Genomic DNA, 23,776 nt, shown 5'->3' with positions numbered 1-23,776 from the left:
ATTTGTTGCCCTATCTTCCTGATATTTAAAAAAACATGTGCCCAAGAAATGTTTTGAAATTTGGTCAAGTGGTGTCAAATTAGACACTTAGATGCCAGTATTGTCAGGTTCATAATGTTTTTTGTTCCACACTGCTCAAGCTGTATTTATTCTTTTGTATTTTTGAAATAGGCCTCTCAGTAAACATGTTCATAGACTTTACAATCCATCATAAAGCTTTGTTTAAGTTGCAATATCAATAACAAACAAGAAACCGTTGAGGGCACAGTAGTTTGGGGTGGGGGGGGAAAGATTTTTATATATAAAATTTCAAAGGGCCATAACTCTGTGAAAAATCATCCAACCAGACCCCGCTGATAGTAAGCACATTTCCTCTTGGTAGTGAAGCTTCCCTTAAAGTTTCATTGAATTCCGGTCATTAGTTGCTGAGAAATAGCCCAGACAAGAATTGCACTATATGTAAGGTTAATGGAAAATTTTAAAGGGCCATAACTCTGTGAAAAATCATCCGACCAGAACCCGCTGATAATATGCACATCTCCTCTTAGTAGTGATGCTACCCATAAAGTTTCATTGAATTCCGGTCGTTAGTTGCTGAAAAATAGCCCGGACAAGAATTGCACTATATGTACAGTAAATGGAAAATTTCAAATGGCCATAATTCTGTGAAAAATCATCCAACCAGAACCGGCTGATAATATGCACATCTCCTCTTGGTAGTGAAGCTTCCCATAAAGTTTCATTGAATTCCGTCATCAGCTGCAGAGAAACAGCCCAGACAAAAATTGTGCACGGACGGACAGACGAAGCGGCGACTATATGCTCTCCCAAAATTTTTTGGGAGGAGCATAAAAACTATAATACACTCTTCATAATTATGTTACCATGCAAATTGCTTTACATAATATACTCATTACGCATCATTAAATAAATGAAATATTTTTTTGCAAGTTTTTCCTATTTACAGGCAAACACTGTAAATTGCAATGAGAGCGCAGATGGTGTTGAAAGTCTATTTGCAAGATACAGGGAAGTTTCTGCTGAAGTAAATGTTAGAAGATTAGTTGTCTGAATGAAAATGTAAAAGGCTATCAAAAAGAATTTTTCAAAAAGATTTTTTTTTATGAAGAACAAGTCTATTGCCAAGCAATAAAAGTCCCTTACCTCACATAAAGCAGTAAAATAATTATCTCCCTTTGTTTTCAAGGGACATAATTATTTCAAGTTTGCCTTGTAGGTGTTAATTTTCTAAAATTAAAAGTAATGGAATCCCAATATTTCTAGTCACTCCCTTTTGCCAATAACATAATTGTTTTACAAACGAAATTTGTTTTAGGTTGGACGGTATTTCAAAAATTAAATAATAAAAATAAATATTTGTGTTTTTTAACCATGTTTGAAAAAAAAACAAGAGATGTGTTCGTCAATAACACAAAGCCCCCTATTGCGCAGCTTTGAATTTTTTTTTTACCTTTGACCTTGAAGGATGACCTTGACCTTGAACTTCCACCACTCAAAAGGTGCAGCTTTATGAGAACGCCGCTTTGAAATATTATTTTTTGTACCTTTGACCTTGAAGGATGACCTTGACCTTGAAGGATGACCTTGAACTTTCACCACTCAAAAATGTGCAGCTTCATGATAACGCCACTTTAATTATTTTTTTACCTTTGACCTTGAAGGATGACCTTGACCTTGAAGGATGACCTTGACCTTCCACCACTCAAAATGTGCAGCTTCATGAGAATGCCGCTTTGAAATTATTATTTTTTTACCTTGAAGGATGACCTTGACCTTGAACTTCTACCACTCAAAATGTGCAGCTTCATGAGATACACATGCATGCCAAATATCAAGTTGCTATCTTCAATTTTAAAAAAGTAATGGCCAATGTTAAAGTTTTCGGACGGACGGACGCCATATAATTGAAATTTGACCTTGAAGTATGACCTTGACCTTCACCTTTCACCACTCACAATGTTCAGCTCCATGAGATACACATGCATGCCAAATATCAAGTTGCTATTTTCAATATTGAAAAAGTTATGACCAATGATTAAGTTTTCGGAAGGACAGACGCCATAAATTTTACATTTGACCTTGAAGGATGACCTTGACCTTTCACCACTCAAAATGTGCAGCTCCATGATATACACATGCATACCAAATATCAAGTTGCTATCTTCAATTGTGAAAAAGTTATGGCCAATGTGAAAGTTTTTTTCAGACGGACGGACAGACTGACTGACATACTGACGAACAGTTCAACCGCTATATGCGACCCTACTGGGGGGCATAAAAATTATTTTTTTGGGGTGGGGGGTGGTATAGTGTGAGAGTGTGGTGGTCATTTATTAGATGATTTTTAAAAAAAATAAAAAAATTGGGGGAGAATGAGGGGGGGGGGGGGGGGGGGGGGGATTCGGGGGGATGGTTTGGGTGGAGTCTGTTGTGGTATGTCAGGTAAGAGTTGTTTTGTCAAAGTATCAATCAAATCTAATCATAAATGAAGAAGTTATGGCAATTTTAACAAAATTTAATAATTTGACCTTGAGAGTCAAGGTCATTCAAAGGTCAAGGTAAAATTCAACTTGCCAGGTACAGTACCCTCATGATAGCATGAAAGTATTTGAAGTTTGAAAGCAATAGCCTTGATACTTTAGAAGTAAAGTGGATCTAAACACAAAATTTAACCATATATTTAAAGTTACTAAGTCAAAAAAGGGCCATAATTCCGTAAAAATGACAACCAGAGTTATGCAACTTGTCCTTTACTGTCCCCTTATGATAGTTTGCGAGTGTTCCAAGTATGAAAGCAATATCTATGATACTTTAGGGGTAAAGCGGACCAAAACACAAACCCTTGCCAAATTTTCAAGTATAAAGGGCCCATAATTCCGTCAAAATGCCAGTCAGAGTTACATAACTTTGCCTGCATAGTCCCCTTACGATAGTTAGTAAGTGTTGCAAGTATGAAAGCAATAGCTTTGATACTTTAGGAAAAAAGTGGATCTAAACACAAAACTTTAACAAATTTTCAATTTTCTAAGTATAAAAAGGGCACATAATTCTGTCAAAATGCCAGTCAGAGTTACATAACTTTGCCTGCACAGTCCCCTTATGATAGTTAGTAAGTATTGCAAGTATGAAAGCAATAGCTTATATACTTAAGGAATAAAATGGACCTAAACACAAAACTTAACCAAAATTTTAAATTTTCTACGTATAAAAAGGGCACATAATTCTGTCAAAATGCAAGCCAGAGTTATCTAAGTTTGCCTGCCCAGTCCCCTCATGATAGTAAGTAATTGTACCAAGTTTGAATGCAATTGCATTGATACTTTATGAGAAAAGTGGACCTAAACACAAAACTTAACCAGACGCCGACGCCAAGGTGATGACAATAGCACATTTTTTTTTCAAAAAATAGATGAGCTAAAAATGATGTAAGCAATGTTCTTGGAAGAAAATGTTAGAAAAAAGTTTCTAAATGAAAAATTGTAAGAATTATGAAATACCATATTTAATATCTATTTTGTCTGCACATAATCAGGAAAGGCTTGGAAAAGGACAACCGTTGATTTTGAAATGCGGTATTACAAGTCTATATGTGTTGCAATAATATAAACAAGCAAGTTCGTTGTAATGACATCCGCCAAATGAAGTTTGTTTATGGATGGATGCAAAACCATATATTTATGGTATAATCCTTAAAAATATATAAGTGTAGGGTAATTTTTTTTTGCATTGCAATTCTGCTCATTGATATCTTTACATAAATGCAGTTTTCTATTGAAAAAAATTAAGTGTATCTGAGATATGGCCTTTACAAGTTCCACAATACAAAAACAACAAAGAGCAATAACTCTTGCTTAAGAAAGTGTAGGGTTATGGTTCTTAAGCATGGCACTTCTCATTGATATCTATGCACCCATGAAGTTTCATATTGATACCTTATATAGTTAATAAGATATAGCCATGATCAGTTTTGTGACAAACAGACTGATGTACAGACAAAGCAAATTCTATAGATCTAAATAAATCATAATGACAGTTATCAGGTAAAAACAAAATTCTGAAGTTTGATTTCAAACATGAGTTGATCAACAAAAATACAGTATTTCAATCTAAATTGCAGTACTTTAATACCTACTAGATAAAATGCTTTATTCTGCTGAAAGAACAATACAATTTCAAACAAAACAAAATCATTTTCATTATGAAATGTTGAATACAAGTGCAGGTAGTCCATAAATTTACAATATCTATACCATTCATTAACATGATCCACTATGTATGTACTCGGAATAAATTGTTTATAAGAAACATAACAAATTACTTATAGCAATAACATGTTTACTCAAAAACTACACACCCAGTGTTTTATTTACAGTTGATTAAACATATCAAAAACTATAAGGTTTCTTATATCTATTTCTTATAATTATTGTCTGTTGCTATACACACTAGAATTTGTCACAATAGTGACAAAGAGCTGCCCTTGGCAGCGTGTGTTATATGTAGCATTATGTTATATAATGTATTAGTCGGTACACTGGCATAAATTTTGTACTTTTTTAACATACCTTGATAAAAATGTAACATTAAAACATTTATAAAATGTATGCTCCTTTATGTTCAAACATTAAGAAGACAACCTGCAGAGAATTGTGCATGTATGGACAGAGACAGTTATACAGGCCTCCAAGGTTAAGCCAGTAAACCCCACTGTACCTCGTAACCGGAGGTATAACAATCGGTTGAAAAACTGTCTGTAAACATCTGATATACAGTAGCACTCATCACATCAGATTAATGTCTTTAACCACTCTACATGACAAGCCCTTCATCAAGTCCAGCGTTTCATCAGGTCAAAATAAACTGCTGTTATCAAGTCCTCTCTTAAATGATTGGCCATATTGCTCAGTCTGATAGGAACTTTCGTTTCCTGGCTGTGTTCATGTACGGACGGTACACCCACTCCACATCTGCGCTAGACACCGTGTCCAGGGTACCCAACACGATCTGGTATACTAGAACGACAGATACAGGTGTAAGTATCAGTTTTCCCTTTTATGCTTAGAAGCAAAGCAAAACAAGCTACATGCAATCAGCATAAAATCAGAACAGCATGCAAGTACATGTAACTGACAGTCTGTTCAGGTTTTATGCTGTTTGCTGCTTATCAATTTCTCAGGGTTGGAAATGGAGCCTTTAAAACTTAAATATATTTAGAAAGCTCTTAATTTAATTTGATTTGACTACAAACTCATCAAAGTGTGTATCTGTGTAGCAATTGATTATCAGTGTATAGATAACTGGTATGCAACCATAATTACATCATATTTAATCTCCAAGTGAGACTCCACTTACAATACTGACCAATGAAAAGGCTTGTAACATTTGAGGCTTTAATTCCATTTTCCATTGGATTATTATTTAAAAATTGATTAAGACTAAACTGTGTTCATAATCATTTTCAATGAATCAAAATAACTTTTAGGCTTCTGGTATACAGTCACCTAAAGAACATTTCTGTGAAATTATTTACAAATCTTCTCATTGGTTTCAAAAAAAGGTTTTCAATGTTTTTAATTTAGCAATAAAAGCAAAACTGCCTCTTCCTCTTGGTGACTTTCACTTATGAAAATATTTATTGAACTTTGCAGATGGTTACCCAAAGATTACTTCTGTGAAGAAAAATTTAAATATTATCGTCCTTTTCTGGAAACCAAAGTCTCAGATATAGCTGTGTATGAAAAATTTCCAAACATTTTACAACGAATAACAATAATTTTTAGCACTTTGGTCGTTGGACATCACAGGATGATTTAGATAGAATAATTTTTTAATTTGATCATGGCGTTCTGAGATTTTCAAATTTTCTATTATGTCTTATAAGGAAATCTGCCATGGCCCCTGGCAGTCCTGATGACGCTGGGACAACCCGCAGATAGTAAATGAACACAATAGCTCCACATGAGCACTTAGTTAAAAAAATATAAATTTATAATCAGAAACTTGTAAACCTTGTTTTTCATAGATGCATATGCATGTACTTACAAACACTTCATTAACAATCTGTGTACAGATTCTTGTTTCACCAGCTGACAGAGAACAATCTGTGTACAGATTTTTGTTTCGCCAGCTGACAGTGAACAATCGGTGTACAGATTCTTGTTTCACCAGCTGACAGAGAACAATCAGTGTACAGATTCTTGTTTCACCAGCTGACAGTGAACAATCGGTGTAAAGATTCTTGTTTCACCAGCTGACAGAGAACAATCAGTGTACAGATTCTTGTTTCACCAGCTGACAGTGAACAATCGGTGTACAGATTCTTGTTTCACCAGCTGACAGAGAACAATCAGTGTACAGATTCTTGTTTCACCAGCTGACAGTGAACAATCGGTGTAAAGATTCTTGTTTCACCAGCTGACAGAGAACAATCGGTGTACAGATTCTTGTTTCACCAGCTGACAGTGAACAATCGGTGTACAGATTCTTGTTTCACCAGCTGACAGTGAACAGTGTACAGATTCTTGTTTCACCAGCTGACAGTGAACAATCGGTGTACAGATTCTTGTTTCACAAGCTGACAGTGAACAATCGGTGTACAGATTCTTGTTTCACCAGCTGTCAGAGAACAATCCGTGTACAGATTCTTGTTTCAACAGCTGACAGTGAACAATCTGTGTACAGATTCTTGTTTCACCAGCTGACAGTGAACAATCCATGTACAGATTCTTGTTTCACAAGCAGACAGTGAACAATCGGTGTACAGATTCTTGTTTCACCAGCTGACAGAGACTTACATTTCATCTCAAACCTTGGTCCAATCTCATCTAGCTCTATGGTCTTGCCACCTTCTCCCTTTTTGTAAACATGATGCCTGAAATTTTGAAAGAAACTTGAGCTAGTACATTGAAATTCCAATTTAAATACTCAGCAGACAACAATTTTTGGTTTATGTTATTAACAATTAAATTGTTTATACAACAAAACAAGAATATCAGTGAAACTGATGTATGTTCCCCGATGACGCGCTTTGTCAATGTATGTGTTAATAAACACCCAAAAAATCTATTATTAGCCTCGATGACCTTGACCCAGTGACCTCAAACCTCATCAAAAGGTAGAGGTCCATGCAAGGTACCTACATGCCAAATATGAAAGCGATTGTTAAAGTATTGAAGGCGCTATGAGAAACGGTAGCAAAAGTGTGACGGAAGGAAGTCTCGTATTAGCCTCGGTGACCTTGACCCCAGTGACCTCAAACCTCATCAAAAGGTAGAGGTCCATGCAAGGTACCTAAATGCCAAGTATGAAAGCGATCCGTAAAGTATTGAAGGCGCTATGAGAAACAGTAGCAAAAGTGTGACGGAAGGAAGTCTATTATTAGCCTCGGTGACCTTGACCATGACCCAAGTGACCTCAAACCTCATCAAAAGGTAGAGGTCCATGCAAGGTACCTACATGCCAAATATGAAATAGATCGGTTAAGTATTGAAGTTGCTATGAGAAACTGTAACAAAAGTGTGACAGAAGAATCTATTATTAGCCTCAGTGACCTTGACCTCAGTGACCTCAAACCTAATCAAAAGGTAGAGGTCCATGCAAGGTACCTACATGCCAAATATGAAAGAGATCGGTTAAGTATTGAAGGTGCTATGAGAAACTGTAACAAAAGTGTGACGGAAGTAAGGAAGGAAGGAAGGACAAACTGGCAACTATATGCTCCGCCGAAATTTTATTTCGGGGAGCATAAAAAGTAGATTATTGTAAACCTTCTACATTAGTAATTTTTCATTTAAAACCACACCGTTAAAAACAACTGAATTTTAAAATGTAAATCCTGTCCCTGGGTAAAACAATACGCCAAATCGTTGTACTGTTTCTTATTAATGCTTTCTTAAAGCACACACAATTCCACTTCGCTCATCCTGACAAGCAATGTGTGGTTGAGTATGAGCTGAATATTCAGGACAAGTGATGTTTTAAAAACATTTTTTATCATTGATGTGGAAATACAACACTATAAGAGAACAACAGGGATAATTTATGATTATTTAATAATGATTATTAATTTAATAATAAATAAATGTCATATTTCATGAAAACATGAAATAAAAACACCAATTTATTATATTAAAAACCCTACTTTGACAAAGAAGGCTTACAAATCACACTGGGACAAATGGAAAATTACTTCAACTTGTATTACAGGAAAAGTATCTTCAAACATTTTTTAGGCCTGCCTAATATCTCACAAAAGCAGACATCCTCCTAATTGCAAGACAGACACGATATTCACTACTTAGCAAATATGTAATTGTGCCGCATGCTCTGGGACTCTGAGCTAAATGCATATGCATAAAGTGACATCATCAGAATAGCCTGTGCCGTCAGCACACTTTAAGGAAGACACTTTACGCATATCAATAAGCCCCTTATTCAAACAGTGAAACTGAATTTAAAGTGCCGGGTAAGAATGGAAAATATCCTTTCTTTTAAATTCTTACCTAAACGAGATAAAGTCATCATCATTTGAGAATGTAATTACTCGACGACTTTCTTCCTTTGGTACAGGAAACAAGTATTTTAGGATGTTTTTTACCTGAATACAAAGCATGATATAGACATTAATATGGTCAAGTTTACAATAAAAGCAATAAAATATTTGTTTTCCAGAATAAGGTCATTAAATTATTATGAATGCACAGTTGAGTTATTGATAGTAACAATCAATATATAAACAAGAGCAGTGGCAAGACATTGCTATCCTTCAACTTTGAAAGTATATTGACAGTATTCTAAATTCACCAAATAACCACAAAGACATATTTGAAGTTGAATACATGTAGTACTTATTTAGTATGTTTACAAAAAGATGAACATTTATAAATTAAAACAAAAGTGACCAGACAAGATATTTGTTTTCAATTTTTCAACAATTAAATTGGCTGCTTTAAGTTAATTTTGCACGTAAACTATTAAAAGCCTACAAATTGTGTTTAACAAAACAATATAAAGCTAGTTAAAGGTATTGAAAGAAATGAGTAAAACAAGCTCATTCTTTGGATTGATAATAAAATAACACTAATTAAGTGATACCATAACAGTATATAAAATAAGTTTAATATTCAACGCAAGAGAAATTCAAAGTACCCTATTTCCTAGTCGAGATGTGAAATTATTGAATATTAGGTGTGGGAAGGCCTCAGACATGGTCCCTGTATCTGGAATGTCGTGCCGCATCACCACGTTGGCGAGCGTGAAATACGCCGTGGGCCCGTATGGCAAATGGCAGACAACAAGCCCATCGGGCACACCTCGATGTTCATGTACAATGATGAGGTCTGTGACATCGTTGGCTCGACATGCGTCCATTAGCTGCTTCACCTCGTACCCTCCTCTGTTTATCCTCTGTGAGTTGGGAAATATCAACCTGATCTCCTGTAATCACAAGATTACTAGATTTATCAGTCTTCTCCGGAAGCACCAACATCCGGCAATTTGATCTGTTACATTCAATCTAGATGCCGGTTACTTTTCCCAAAATATCAATTGAAATGGTGCAAATACATCCGTTTTATTGCTTAGTTGCCAGCTACGTTGAAAATATAACTGGCTACTCAAATATTTCAGAAGAACACTGTATTTATGTTTCCTAAAGAAATAATACACACAAGAGGGCCAAGATGGCCCTAGTTCACTCACCTGAGAGGAGTCGGTTCATTCAATCTTTACCTAATGTCAAACTTGACCTAGATATTGAATAGACAAACATCCTGGTCAAGTTTGATCATTATTGAACCAAAACTCTGGCGTAGGGAGTGTTTTTGTTTTTGTAAGATTTGAAATGGTGACCTATCATCACACTTGACCGAGATCTTTCAGCAACTTTGTTAAAGAATGCTTGAGAAATGTGAATGCTAGAGTGTTTACAAACCAAAAGTGGACGGACGGACAGCGGACAAAAACCAATCCTAAAACCTCACCTGAGCAATCAGATGAGCTAAAAAGTGTGTTTCACCTATCTGAGCCATTTTCCAACTTGTCCAAGAAATCAATAAAACCAATGTATTGACTAAGTTTCACGATGATTAGGCAAAATATGTGACTTCCATAGTGTTCAATCACAAGGTTTCTCTCTATATAGTCACATAAGGAAAACTGCCACACCCCCCTGGCAGCCATGTTTATTGACCCATAGGGACCATTTGCAAACTCATCTGAGATATATATTAAACCAATCTTTCACCAAGTTTCATGATGATTGGGCAAAAAATGTGACTTCTAGAGTGTTCACAAGCTTTTTTTAACTATATAAATATAAGAAAACTGCCCCCCCCCCCCCTGGCAGCCATGTTATTCAACTGACTGGAACCATTTTCAAACTCAACTCTTGTATCAAGGAAACATATGTTCTGACCAAATTTCATGAAAATTGGGAAAAAATGTGACTTCTAGAGTGTTCACATGTTTTCACTGTATACATATAGAGAAAAATGCCCTGCCCACTGGCGGCCATGTTTTTTACACCGATCTGGACCATTTTCGAACTTGTCCGACATATCAATAAAACCAATGTTTTGATTAACTTTCATGATGATTGGGTCAAAATTGTGACTTCTAGAGTATTTGCAAGGTTTATCTATAGCCAAATAAGGAAAACTGCCCCGCCCACTGGCGGCCATGTTTTTCAACGGACCGGAACCACTTTTGAACTCAACCAACATATCATTAAGACAAGCATTTTGACGAAGTTACATGAAGAATGGGCATGAAATGTGACTTCTACAGTGTTTACAAGTTTTTTCTTTTTTTTGACCTAGTGACCTATTTTTTGACCCGGCACGACCCAGTTTCGAACTTGACCAAGATTTCATTGGGACGAAGCTTCTGACCAAGTTTCATGAAGATCGGACAATAAATGTGGCCTCTAGAGTGTTTACGAACAAATGTTAACGGACGGACGCACGGACGGACGTACGATGGACAAATACCGGTCACAAAAGCTCACCTGAGCAATCAGGTGAGCTAATAAAACTTAAAATTAATGCAGATAAGACTTGAAAAGCTTACTAATTATTTTCTTTAAACACTCTTATTAGTTTAAACCTATTCATTTTAGCTCAATTATTCACAGCTTATTTGAAACTCTATCGAGTCTGTTTCCCGGGACTAGAACCAGTACTTTGTGTCTATTGAGGAAATCGGAAGCACGCTCCCACAGTGGGGATTGAACCTGTGACCTCCACTGCGACCAAATTAAACACTCTTATTGACCATTAACCTCATATGAGAAAAAAAATTAGAACCAGTACTTTGTGTCTATTGAGGAAATCTGAAGCACGCTCCCACAGTGAGGATTGAACCTGTGACCTCCACTACACCACTGCGACCAAATAAAACACTCTTATTGACCATAAACCTCATATGAGAAAAAAATAGTGTAAAAATTCAGAACTATTGCTTGCATAATATAAAATAAGAATTTAATACACAGATTTTCTTTAAGAAGATACTTCCTTGAAACAAAAAAATTAAACAAGAGGGCCATGATGGCCCTGAATCGCTCACCTGACTAACCAAATACAATCCCAACCCAGTTTTCATCAAGATAAACATTCTGACCAAATTTCATAAAGATTGGATGAAAACTGTGACCTCTATTGTCTACACAAGGTTTTTCTAATATTTGACCTATTGACCTAGTTTTTGACACCAGGTGACCCAAATACAGGCCCAACACAGATTTCATCAAAATAAACATTCTTATAAAATGTTATAAAGATTGGATGAAAACTGTGACCAGTCTATTGTTTACACAAGGTTTTTCTATTATTTGACCTAGTTTTTGACCCCAGATGACCAAAATACAATCCCAACCCAGATTTCATCAAGATAAACATTCTGACCAAATTTCATGAAGATTGGATGAAAACTGTGACCTCTGTTGTCTACACAAGGTTTTTCTATTTTTTGACCTAGTGACCTTGTTTTTGACCCCAGATGACCCAAATACAATCCTAACCCCGATTTCATCAAGATAAACATTCTGACCAAATTTCATAAAGATTGGATGAAAACTGCTACCTCTATTGTCTATACAAGGTTTTTCTATTATTTGACCTAGTTTTTGACCTAGTGACCTAGTTTTTGACCCCAGATGACCCAAATACATTTCCAAGCCAGATTTCATCAAGATAAACATTCTGACCAAATTTCATAAAGATTGGATGAAAACTGCGACCTCTATTGTCTATACAAGGTTTTTCTATTATTTGACATAGTTTTTGACCTAGTGACCTAGTTTTTGACCCCAGATGACCCAAATTCAATCCCAACCCAGATTTCATAAAGATAAACATTCTGACCAAATTTCATAAAGATTGGATGAAAACTGTGACCTCTACTGTCTACACAAACGAATTGTTGATGATTTTTCAATTATTTGACCTAGTGACCTTGTTTTTGACCCCAGATGACCCAAATACAAGCCCAACCCAGATTTCATCAATATGAACATTCTGACCAAATTCATAAAGATTGGATGAAAACTGTGACCTCTACTGTCTACACAAACAAATTGTTGACGGACACACACACGCACGCACGCACATACGGACGCCGGACATCACACGGTCACATAAGCTCACCATGTCACTTAGTGACAGGTGAGCTAAGAAGAGGAAAGTTGTGTACCTGATTAGCCTGTGTGGACTGCATAAGCTTATCTGGTTGCCCATGAATTTAGCCCTGTTTTCACAGAATGAGGCTCACTTGTTACATTTCCTGTTACATAACTTAGAAATCTCATGTAAACAGTGTTTGTTTGCATTTCAAATTGTAAAGCTCACCTGAGCACAATGAGGTGATCAACAGCAACAAACAATTTTTATGATATCTTAAGATGGAAAGAGTTCTCCCTGAGCCTGTGCTGACTTCACAGGCTGGAACGACACTTTACTCATATGCAATTAACCCTGTTTTTCCAGCTACAGGCTAATATCTAGATAGTGTACATTAATGTACCTTGGCCCACTGTTTGAGCTTGGAGCTGGGCTCTCTTGATGTGGTGACCATGACCTTCGGGTCCTCAACCCCGGCCCACTTGTATTCATCATCCACACTGGTAGTTAGACCTTAGAACAAGCACCCACAAATGAAATATCATGTAGGACATATTTCTGTACAAGTCCTCAGGCCTTTGGACTTAATTTACCACATGGATAATGCAGTGTCCCAGATAAGCTGCGTATCTGCGTCTTTCACCCTATTAAAATGTTAAACAAGAGTTCCGCGGTCGGAGATGACCGCATTGAAGCCGGATTTTTGATTTAAATGACAGGAAAGTACCTTTCGTGTTTTTGTCAATGCAATACTTAAATTACTGAAATATTGTTCAAAGGTCAAAATGAAATGTAAGTACTTTTCAAGGCATGAGCAAACCTTGTGTTATGTTTTGAATGCATGCATATACATGAACAACAATAACATTTAAGGTCACAAATATGAACTTGAATTGACAATTAGGAAAGTTTGATCTCAATTTTTTTATTAGCAAATTAGTAACATATTGTTTGAAGTTTCCATCAATTTCATTATCAAATGTAAGAAAATAAACTTAGATGAAATAATACTATTTATTGTTTTGCTTTCACATACCTACACAGAAATCCAGACATTTTTACATTCAAGGTCACAGTGACCTTGACCTTAGAATGAATGACCTTGAAATGACCAGTGGTCATCTAAGTGTGCTTGCAAACCTTCATGTCAAGTTTGAAGACTCTATGTCCAAGCATACCAAAGTTATAACAATTTTAACATTTTAACATTTAAGGTCACAGTGACCTTGACCTTCAAATGAATGACATTGAAATGACCAGTGGTCATCTTCTAGTACTGGCCAATCTTTATTTCAAGTTTGAAGACTCTAGGTACAAGCATACCAAAGTTATAACATGAAATAAGAACTTTAACATTTTTACATTCAAGGTCACAGTGACCTTGACCTTCAAATGAATGACTTTGAAATGTCCAGTGGTTACTTACTAGTTCTGGCCAACCTTCATGTCAAGTTTCAAGACTCTAGGTACAAGCATACCAAAGTTATAACAACTTTAACATTTTTACATTCAAGGTCACAGTGACCTTGACCTTCAAATGAATGACCTTGAAATGTCCAGTGGTTACTTACTAGTTCTGGCCAACCTTCATGTCAAGTTTCAAGACTCTAGGTCCAAGCATACCAAAGTTATAACAACTTTAACATTTTTATATTGAAGGTCACAGTGACCTTCACCTTCAAATGAATGACCTTGAAATGACCAGTGGTCATCTGTTAATCCTGGCCAACCTTCATGTCAAGTTTGAAGACTCTAGGTCCAAGCATACCAAAGTTATACCATGAAATAAGAACTTTAACATTTTTACATTCAAGGTCACAGTGACCTTGACCTTCAAATGAATGACCTTGAAATGACCAGTGGTTACTAACTAGTTATGGCCAACCTTCATGTCAAGTTTCAAGACTCTAGGTCCAAGCATACCAAAGTTATAACAACTTTAACATTTTTTATATTGAAGGTCACAGTGACCTTGACCTTCAAATGAATGACCTTGAAATGACCAGTGGTCATCTGTTAATCCTGGCCAACCTTCATGTCAAGTTTGAAGACTCTAGGTCCAAGCATACCAAAGTTATACCATGAAATAAGAACTTTAACATTTTCGAGCACGCCGCCACCCCGCCCCGCCCGACAACATCAATCTATAAGCCGAGATTTTTTCGAAAAAAATCCGACTAAAAACGCAAAGAAATACAATATCATGCGTATTGAAAACGCAACCAATTTGGCTCTAACGCAAATCTGTGTAATTAGATGCGTACGATACAATCTAAAATGCTTTGCTTATTTTCGGTATTTACTCTTTTGAATTATTATCGTAACATTTAACAAGCGCCTGGATAACGGAGCAGGACAACAGTCAAAGTAATTTAAAAGCTCTACAGTGTAGATTTCATAGTTAAATAATGCGTCTGACCAAATTATTTACTACGACATGCATGTATTTTCAATCTGACTTAATCCGTCGCTCATTGTGCATGTAGTAGTAAAGCATCTGTACTTTCAGCTTCTACTACGATGCAAAATAAAAAATGTTCAGCCTAAGGTTCCTTGATTGAGTGAACAATTGCTAGAACATGTTTATATGTTTGACAGTAACAAAGATCTCAGTTAACATAAGAATTTTTTTAAAGTTTATATTATGAACAGTTTCAAGGATTAAAGATGCCTTTAAACATCAGTTTATTTAAGTTAATTAGGCTAGATTACAGTTTTATTGAATCAATACAAGCATGACAAGTGTGCATCTTCAACAGAAGTTAAGCAACAATGATTTTAAGGTTTTCATTTTTATAACTCATTTCACCCTATTTCAAGAATGAAATCACCCTATTTTTCAAAATCAATGGGTGAAAACCCTATTGCCCAAATAATTATCTATGGCACTGATAATGGTTTTGTTATCATTATTTATATGATATAAGACTCCACAGGGACCATATATTCCAGGTAAGCATATTTTCAAACTGTTTGATACCTGGGTATATACTGATTAATACAGATCACCAAAATATCAGATAACTACAATAGGCAAGATGCCATCACAGACTTTGGAACAGGCATTTCTGTTCAACAATTCAGTTTTACCTTTCTTAGTGGCTAAACAAATTGTAAATCGATCTTGTGTATGGGTCATTAACAAAAGTCAATTAAAGCACATCAAAAATGACAGGAAATTGCACACACTTAATATGAAAGGCATGAATTTGTGATACTATTAATATTCAATTAAGCTTACCATCTGCCCCTTGGTCCTCCCAGTTCAGCGTTTTCTCCAATCTAATTGCATCATCAGCCAACTCTGCTGGAATCTGTTTATTCTCTGAAAACAGAAAATATATTTAAACACAACACACAAAAGTGCATGACAAAACATTAACTATACACATTAGAACTGCATGCAAATGGGCTGAATCTTGAGTTTTGTTGAGACTATGGACATACACCTTTACTATAAAATCCCTAAGGCTCTCACCTGAAAACCCAAGGAAATAAACAGTTCTGAAATGGTAGTGTTTTCAAATGATTTACAACAGACTTAACCCTTTACCACTTAGATACGTATTTTGAAGCATTTGTAGTCCCTTAGAAAGTTAAATTTAATTAAATACCTTTCTTACTAAATTCAAGTTTTAAAGGCTTCATTTCCAACCATTAGATACTGAGGAGCAGCAAACAGCATAAAACTTGAACAGACTGCAAGCTACTCACAGGCTGTTCTGGTTTCATTCTGTTTGCATATAGCAATTTTCACTTTGCCTCTGAGTGGAAAAGTGTTAAAAGGAAAACTGCCCTAAATATGGAAGCCAGTTTTTAAACATACATGTAATCATTTTTTATATCAGACCATACATCAGCACAATTGTGTAATGCCCTGAGCAAGTTTGATGAAAAGAGGTCTTCTAATTATTTAAATGTAGCCACATAAGGAAAACTTCCCTGCCTTATTGTGGCACTGTTTTTCAATGGACCAGAACTATATCCCTCAGCAGAGAAATATTAAGAACAAAAGTTAAATGAAGATTGCACAGACATATCGAAGGTGTTCACAAACTTTATCTTTAATTAGACCTTGTTTATGTCCCAACTTCCAAGTACTTGAAGGCCCACATATTATTGGGACAAATATTATGAGGACATTTCATGATGATTTGGCAATAAATGTGACTTCTAGAGTGTTAACAAGCTTTTTTTCCTTAAATTTAACCTAGTGATCTAGTTTTGACCCAACATAAGAACACATTATCTGAGCAATATCATGAAGATTGAACCAAATATTAATCTGGAGTGTTAATAAGGGTTAACATACTATAGCCATGTAAGGAAAACTTGTCCTCTGGTAGCCATGTTTTTCCACAGACTATAGCCATCTTCGAATTCAGCCAAGAAAGTAGCAACAAATGTTGTGACAAAGTTTTATGAAAATTTGTCAATAAAAAATTTCAATTAATGCAGTCTCCAAGTGTTAAAGTGGCCAATGTTGACAATAAACAACAGATGATCACAAAAGCGTTCCATAAGCAAGTTGAGCTAAACAAGGGCTGTTTGTAAAACACGCATGCCCCCCAAATGGGCTGTCAGTTGTAATGGCTTCAGGTCACTGTGACCTTGAACGTTGACCTAAAGTCTTGAAAATCAATGGGGGTCATCCGTCAGTCATGACCAATGTCCCCATGAATTTTACTGATCCTAACTAACCCTAAGCATTCATGAGTTATCATCCGGAAACCATTTTAATGTTTCAAGTCCCTGTGACATTGACCTTTGACCTAGAGTACTGAAAATCAATAGGGGTCATCTGTCAGTCATGAAAAATGTCCCTATGAACTTTCCTGATCCCAGGCTTAAGCGTTCTTGAGTTATCATCCAGAAACCATTTTACTGCTTAGTCACTGTGACCTTGACCTTTGACCTAGTGACCTGAAAATCAATAGGGGTCATCTGCCAGTCATGATCAATGTACCTATGAAGTTTCATGATCCTAGGCGTAAGCATTCTTGAGTCATCATCCGGAAACCATTTTACTATTTCAAGTCACTGTCACCTTGACCTTTGACCTAGTGACCTGAAAATCAATAGGGGTCATCTGCCAGCCATGACCAATGTACCTATGAAGTTGCAAGATCCTAGACGTAAGCATTCTTGAGGCATCATCCGGAAACCATTTTACTGTTTCGAGTCACCGTGACCTTGACCTTTGACATAGTGACCGGAAAATCAATAGGGGCCATCTGTTAGTAATGATCAATGTACCTATGAAGTTTCATGATCCTAGGCGTAAGCATTCTTCAGTTATCATCTGGAAACCATTTGGTGGACGGACCGACCGACAGACTGACATGTGCAAAACAATATACCCCCTCTTCTTCAAAGGGGGTCATAAAAAACATTCTTAATTAAAGCTAAACAAATATAAGAAAAAGCAAGTGAAATAAATCTTTCACTTGTAATCACTGAACTTTCCAGCTTTGGTAATCCATAACTTTTTAACAAAAGTACAAACCATCTAATGATTGTTTCAATTTCTGTTTCTTTTCCTGTATTGTTCTCTCTCGATCTTCTATAGATTTTCTATAAATGTATTCCCGCCTCAGTCTTGCCTGCCTTCGTAACTGGAAATTGAATTGAGCTAATTAGAAAGAGTTCTAATGTTAACTTCCATGAAAACAAATATCTGTTACAAAATAAACAAATGTTACATATAAATTGCTCAGGAATTGGCTAAATTGTGGAGAACCCACAACAACCCACTAAGGGTAAAAAACAACAACATTTTAAATCCTTTCAAAATCACAAAACATATGTACAAACATTATTTGTAGATAAAATAGGCCAACATTTGCTTGACCAGGGAGATTCCCCCCCAAGACGTTTCCTCCCCAGACGTTTCCCCCCCCTCCAAGATTTTTCCTCCCCAGAGTTTCCCCCATTTTAGTTTTAGTGCTGATGTCTCAAGGCCCTTTCCGCTCCATTTTGGGAAAACGCCACACTGGAACTTTGGGAATTTCGCGTCGTGAAAAAATTAATCGCAAAACTGGCTTATTTGGGAAAATATTCGCATGTAAATATTGTTTCTTATATTTCAAAGAAGCCGTTAACTGGCAAATAACGACTGTTTTGATAACATGTTATTAAAGTTTTACAAAATATTATGAACATGTGTGATAAGTGCAGATTATTTTATCTGACTTTGGGGAAAGGGCCTGACCTTTTTTGAGGGGAAAAAATTGCGCGAAACCCCGGATTTTGGGGAAAATAAGGAAAGTCTTAAATAATCAATTTAACATATTTTACTATTTTTAAAACTAATTCAAGGCAACAGATAATTTAATAATGCAATATTTTTCTATTTTCTACACTGGATCAGGTTAACTTATATATTAAAAGGTTCAAACAAAAACAAATGTTTTTTTTGTTTTTTTTTGGAATTGGTATTTTTTTTCAATTCGGAAAAAACAACCAGATTTGCATTGGGAATGGAGGCGATATTCGGACCCGTGGCATAGGGCGGAAAAGGCCTGGTCTCCCCCCAATAAATTTATAATTGTTTGGTTGAATTACAATCTTGATTTATTGTCAAAATGATTATTTTGTTTATGAAATATAATATAATCAACTTTATCTTGTTTGTTGTTTTTTTTGGCTTTAGAATTCTTTTTTTTTGATTAACCTGTTTAAGGAATGCTTTTAAATCATAAGTAAGTGCATGTTGGTGAACTAGTGGAATAAATGATCATCAACGAACATCAAAGCTATGCTTTTACTTAATTCAATAATACAATAGTTATAATTGTTTAATTTGTAACATACTATTCTACGTAAAATGACCATCAAAGAACATCAAAGCTGTGCTTTTACTAAATTTTTCAATGATCTCAATTATTTAAAGAAAAATTTCTATCTGGCACTTAAAAAAAAATTATAATTAGATCTATTTAACTGGTAAAATTTGTTATAGGCTTCCCTAAAAACAACCATCAAAGAACTTCAAAGCTTAGTGCTTTTACTAATGTATCCATATTTTCCCACTTGCATATTATTTGTGTTAATTTGCTCTAATTAGATGCAAAAAAGTTAAACTTGAATTTGTTGGTACAATTAATTAATTCATATTTTAATAACTCCAGACTCAACTTACAATATTTTTTTGTAGATCATTAATTATTAAGAAACATAAAATGCACTCACTTTTTATACTAATCAATAGTTATTAATTTTTTTCACATATCCCATTATTACAAATAACTACTTCTAATAAACATGTTCATATAATGTAGGCAGTTCACTCCCAAAATGAGAGTGAAACGTCTAGGGTGGAAACGTCTGGGGTGGAAACGTCTTGCGGCAGAAACGACTGCCACCCTAAGGAAATAATGGCTTTGCTTAAATGGATTAAACATGCTATAAGTAAACAATCATGACATGGATTTAACAGGAGTTAAGTAAATCTTTAAAGGTTAATCGCTTATTGGGGCATTGTTTGCATTAACTCACTAATTCGTTTATTTGTTTCCTTAACCGCTCGATACACAGTAATCAGAGGATATATTTTCCGTACCAAGGGTACATTTAAGTATACTAAATAGTACCAGGGGTACATTTAATTAGCACCCGTCCCGACAATGATCAATCAAGCGAAATTTTCATTAAAAGCACAAGTTTTTTGGACGGAAGCCAGGGGGGCGCTTAATGCTCCTTACTCTGTGTGTGTGTGTGTGCGTGTGTGTGGTGGCAGGTTTTTTTTTAGAAAAAGGGGACGACTCTGGACGCTGGGTAAAAGGGAAAAAATAGAGCGCGAAAGAGACATATTTGGGGAAAAAATAAAAAATAATGGTTTATTTCAATGTCTATAACTAATCTACAGAGGCATGTCTCTGTCACTATTATTGTGAGTTTCAAGTCTCCTAGAGGGATTGTCCCCAAATACAGCACCAGTTGTGACATAGGAAATGTTTGGGACACTACTGGATAAACCCATGTTTAGTTTGACTGTGATATAGCCATGGGTATCAGGATTCGTATACTTGAGAATTTAAACAACTGTCACGTTTTGGTTGCGTTTCGTCTGGCTAGGAAAATAAAGTTGCAGGGGTAGATCTAATTATGGGAAATGTTTTAACTGTTTTTCTGTACTGGGGCCGGGGGACGATGTCAATTTTGATATTTCAGTTTCATTATTAATAGGTAGACGATCTAGATCTGCTACAGTATTGGAAGGGGAAAGTGCGACAGCTGCCGATTGTCTATTTTCACTTTCACAATGTTCGATGTAGATTACCTCCGAATCCTGCTGGGTTTCAACGGTTTTTGATGAATCATTCTAAAAAAATGCGTCGATGGGTTTAGTATTTGTCTAGTCTGAACGTTTTATTTTTTTGTGTATGAACGCCAATTGTGAGACATTTTTTCTGTTTACATCTTGGCTCTTTTATAACCCGGATGAAAATTCGACTGGTTTCCGGTAATTAATTGATGAAATACCCTACTAGCGCAAGACCAGAATCCAGTGAAATAGTCAGGTGATTATTGCGGTCAGTTGCCCGGATAAAATTTCCATGACATATTTATTTAATTGCTATATTTAGAATCACTGGGGTTCCCAGTTTTGTGTGTTCATCCGGAGAGAGAGAGAGAGCGAGATCGTGGTACAAAATGGATAAGAGTCCACTGACCCAAAGGAAAAAATATCTTTGAGGGGAAAATATTATATTTTGGGGAATTGATATTCTGAGAGGGGAAATTGTATTTTGAGGGGAAAAAATTCTGGTAGGGGAAGACGCCACTTTCTTAAGGTTCATGGGGGGGATAAAATTCATTAAAAATTCGCTTTGGTTTTTCTTCATTCAATGTGGTACAATATGGTCAAACGATATATCATTTTAAAGCTAAAGACGGATAGAATAACATAAACACATTTTTGACATTCAATATTTGTGTTCTTTATTCATATTTTGGTTTAAAACCAATACATTTTTACACTAATTTACAAAATCTCAATTTAAAGTTAGGAAGGATATGCACTACCTTAAGTTGAATAAATACAAAGCTATATACATATACAAGGTCAAGTTAGCAACATTTCAATGAAAATTATTGTCATAAAACAACAAATGAGTTTTAATTCAACTGCCTATTTTGGATAAATTTCCTAAACAAAGTTCTAAAAATAACTAAAACGTAACTACTTTTTAAAAATCCAGGTATGGTGGATAATAAGAGTCACAATTCTTTTTCAAAGGCTTAACAATTGTGTTATTTACCTCTCAACCAAATTGCAAATTTAAACCATCTCAAATTGAAATAGATTGCAGACGACATATAAAATTGTAAAGGCATATAAAGAAATTGGCAAACCGATTGATTTTATATTTCGATTCCTTCTACCCATTTTGAAAGCGTGGCACTCGCTGTGCTCCGTAGAAAAACGTGCAAAACAAATCGGTCGAAACCACGTGCAGTGGTGAGAAAACCGGGTATGTGTATACACATACCTGAGAAAACATAAACTTATTTTGACAGTTGGTTCGCAACTAGTAAAACAACTATTAACATTAATCAGCAAGAGATCGCACTCAATAACAGAAATGACCACGTAAAGATATCATCACTTACCCTATTTCAAATATTTTCCAGCTGAAAATTGTCCCCCACATGTCGTTTTTAGTTTATTTGTATTGTTTTTCTGGAGCCGAAGTGCATCTCACAGAATATCCATCTAACTTCCGTTGTTTTCACTTTCGTTATTAAAAACTTTTTTTAAAAAGAATTATTTATCCTTTTAGATTGTTAAAGCGATGTGTTATTATATATTATCAATAGAATAGTATACCTTGATGAATTTAACGGAGTTACGTATCGATCTTTCTGTCAGTCTGTAAGCGTATTATTTTATGCGCAATAATATAAGTATGGTGATTCGACAACAATTGTAAACATTGGTGAAATGCTTCTTACATAGTTATTCTTTTGAGTGTTTATGAGGTCTGATCGTGCAGTTTGCAAACATCAACGGAAAGATTACAATCCAATGCATTTGTCATCGTCAACCGTTTGGAATGTCAATTTGGCGATGAGTGAGTTTTTAGCATGTTTCTTTCTATTTTATGAATTTACAAATGGCTGCCCCCATGGTGATGAAATGACATGTGTTCGAGTTTTGATATTTCTAGATATGTAATCTTTTTTTACTATTTAAGCGTAACTTGCCCTCGTCAATGTCGATATTATTCACTAGTTATATAATTTTCCGCCGAAATACGTGGAATAAACATGATTCAGATTTTTGAAAATAATCTATATTTTAGTGTTAAAATCGCTTTGTATTTTGATTGATTTTGTGGATGGTATGATACGTTGATGTACAAAATTGGTAGCAGTTTGAAGGAAAAACATCATTTAAAGCATATATGTATACATTTTCAGTGTGGCACTCTTCCTTTAGTCAAATTTGAGTTCAAGGCTTGGGGTCCCACATTTTTCAAAATGAAGCCTCTACATGAACCTTAATAAAAAAACACCCTGGGTGGGGGCTTCTAATTTGACAATATGAGCTACAGATACATTCTTAATTCTAAGATCGTGGTGGTGTGGTGGATGAGGTGTCCACCTAGCGATCAGGAGTTCTTGGGTGCGCTCCCTACTTGGGGATCGTTCTCATTATCTCCTCCATAGACACCAAGTATTGGTTCTTCCCAGAAAACGGACTCGATGTCCCTCTGCCTATAATGCTCTAAAGGGCTCTTGGCAGCATATATAGATAGATAGATAGATTCTAGGTCGACTGAGTACTACGTATGTTTTGACAAAACGACACATGAAACTTAAATCGCGAATATACATTACACATTACAAGTATATTTAATAAAAAGAAACAACTTTGATATTACCATTTTGAATAAAAGTCTTGTTAACAAGGGTTGATAAATCAAATGTCAATTGCGATAATTAACAATAAATAAATACATAAACTGTATTCTTTCATCAACACACGTTGTTATCGTCATACACAGAAAAATGTGTACTAAAACGTCCCAGAGCCTAAATGGTCATCAATGACCCAGCCTAGGTCGATTCGGTTTAAGAAGACGCTTTACGACGTTTAAAATACCGATTTCGTTCTTGTACTATAAACATGT

At 35.5% G+C, this 23,776-nt stretch overlaps 1 protein-coding gene and 3 long non-coding RNA genes across 4 annotated transcripts in view; 2 read left to right on the top strand and 2 right to left on the bottom strand.

Moving 5' to 3' along the window:
- LOC127879462 (uncharacterized) overlaps positions 1-23,776 on the top strand; it is a 135,091-nt gene that overhangs the window by 24,104 nt on the left and 87,211 nt on the right. The gene's annotated exons all lie outside the window — the stretch shown is intronic.
- LOC127879439 (U3 small nucleolar ribonucleoprotein protein IMP4-like) lies at positions 4,154-23,678 on the bottom strand. The gene is made up of 8 exons (XM_052426271.1): positions 23,528-23,678; positions 18,145-18,253; positions 15,880-15,963; positions 13,042-13,151; positions 9,169-9,456; positions 8,523-8,617; positions 6,816-6,892; positions 4,154-5,033 (listed from the first exon to the last, which is right to left on the bottom strand). The coding sequence occupies exons 1-8, from the start codon at positions 23,528-23,530 to the stop codon at positions 4,924-4,926; spliced, it is 876 nt and encodes a 291-aa protein (XP_052282231.1). The 5' UTR covers positions 23,531-23,678; the 3' UTR covers positions 4,154-4,923.
- LOC127879469 (uncharacterized) lies at positions 13,544-14,270 on the bottom strand. The gene is made up of 2 exons (XR_008049110.1): positions 14,170-14,270; positions 13,544-14,024 (listed from the first exon to the last, which is right to left on the bottom strand). It is a non-coding gene; the product is annotated as an uncharacterized LOC127879469 (long non-coding RNA).
- On the top strand, positions 13,811-14,712 carry LOC127879476 (uncharacterized). The gene is made up of 2 exons (XR_008049113.1): positions 13,811-13,949; positions 14,105-14,712. It is a non-coding gene; the product is annotated as an uncharacterized LOC127879476 (long non-coding RNA).

This window comes from Dreissena polymorpha, chromosome 1, assembly GCF_020536995.1.
Source record: "Dreissena polymorpha isolate Duluth1 chromosome 1, UMN_Dpol_1.0, whole genome shotgun sequence".
NCBI classification, from domain to species: domain Eukaryota; kingdom Metazoa; phylum Mollusca; class Bivalvia; order Myida; family Dreissenidae; genus Dreissena; species Dreissena polymorpha.
Note: the sequence above shows the minus strand (reverse complement) of the source record. Positions and strands in the feature narration are given on the sequence as shown.

What these genes read in the sequence shown, in the direction of transcription:
- LOC127879439 (XM_052426271.1), bottom strand. An exon ending in ATTGAAACAATCATTAGATG is followed by an intron (nt 15,964 to 18,144) that starts GTTTGTACTTTT and finishes TTCTGTTTTCAG; the next exon opens with AGAATAAACAGATTCCAGCA. An exon ending in GATGACTTTATCTCGTTTAG is followed by an intron (nt 6,893 to 8,522) that starts GTAAGAATTTAA and finishes TCAAAATTTCAG; the next exon opens with GCATCATGTTTACAAAAAGG.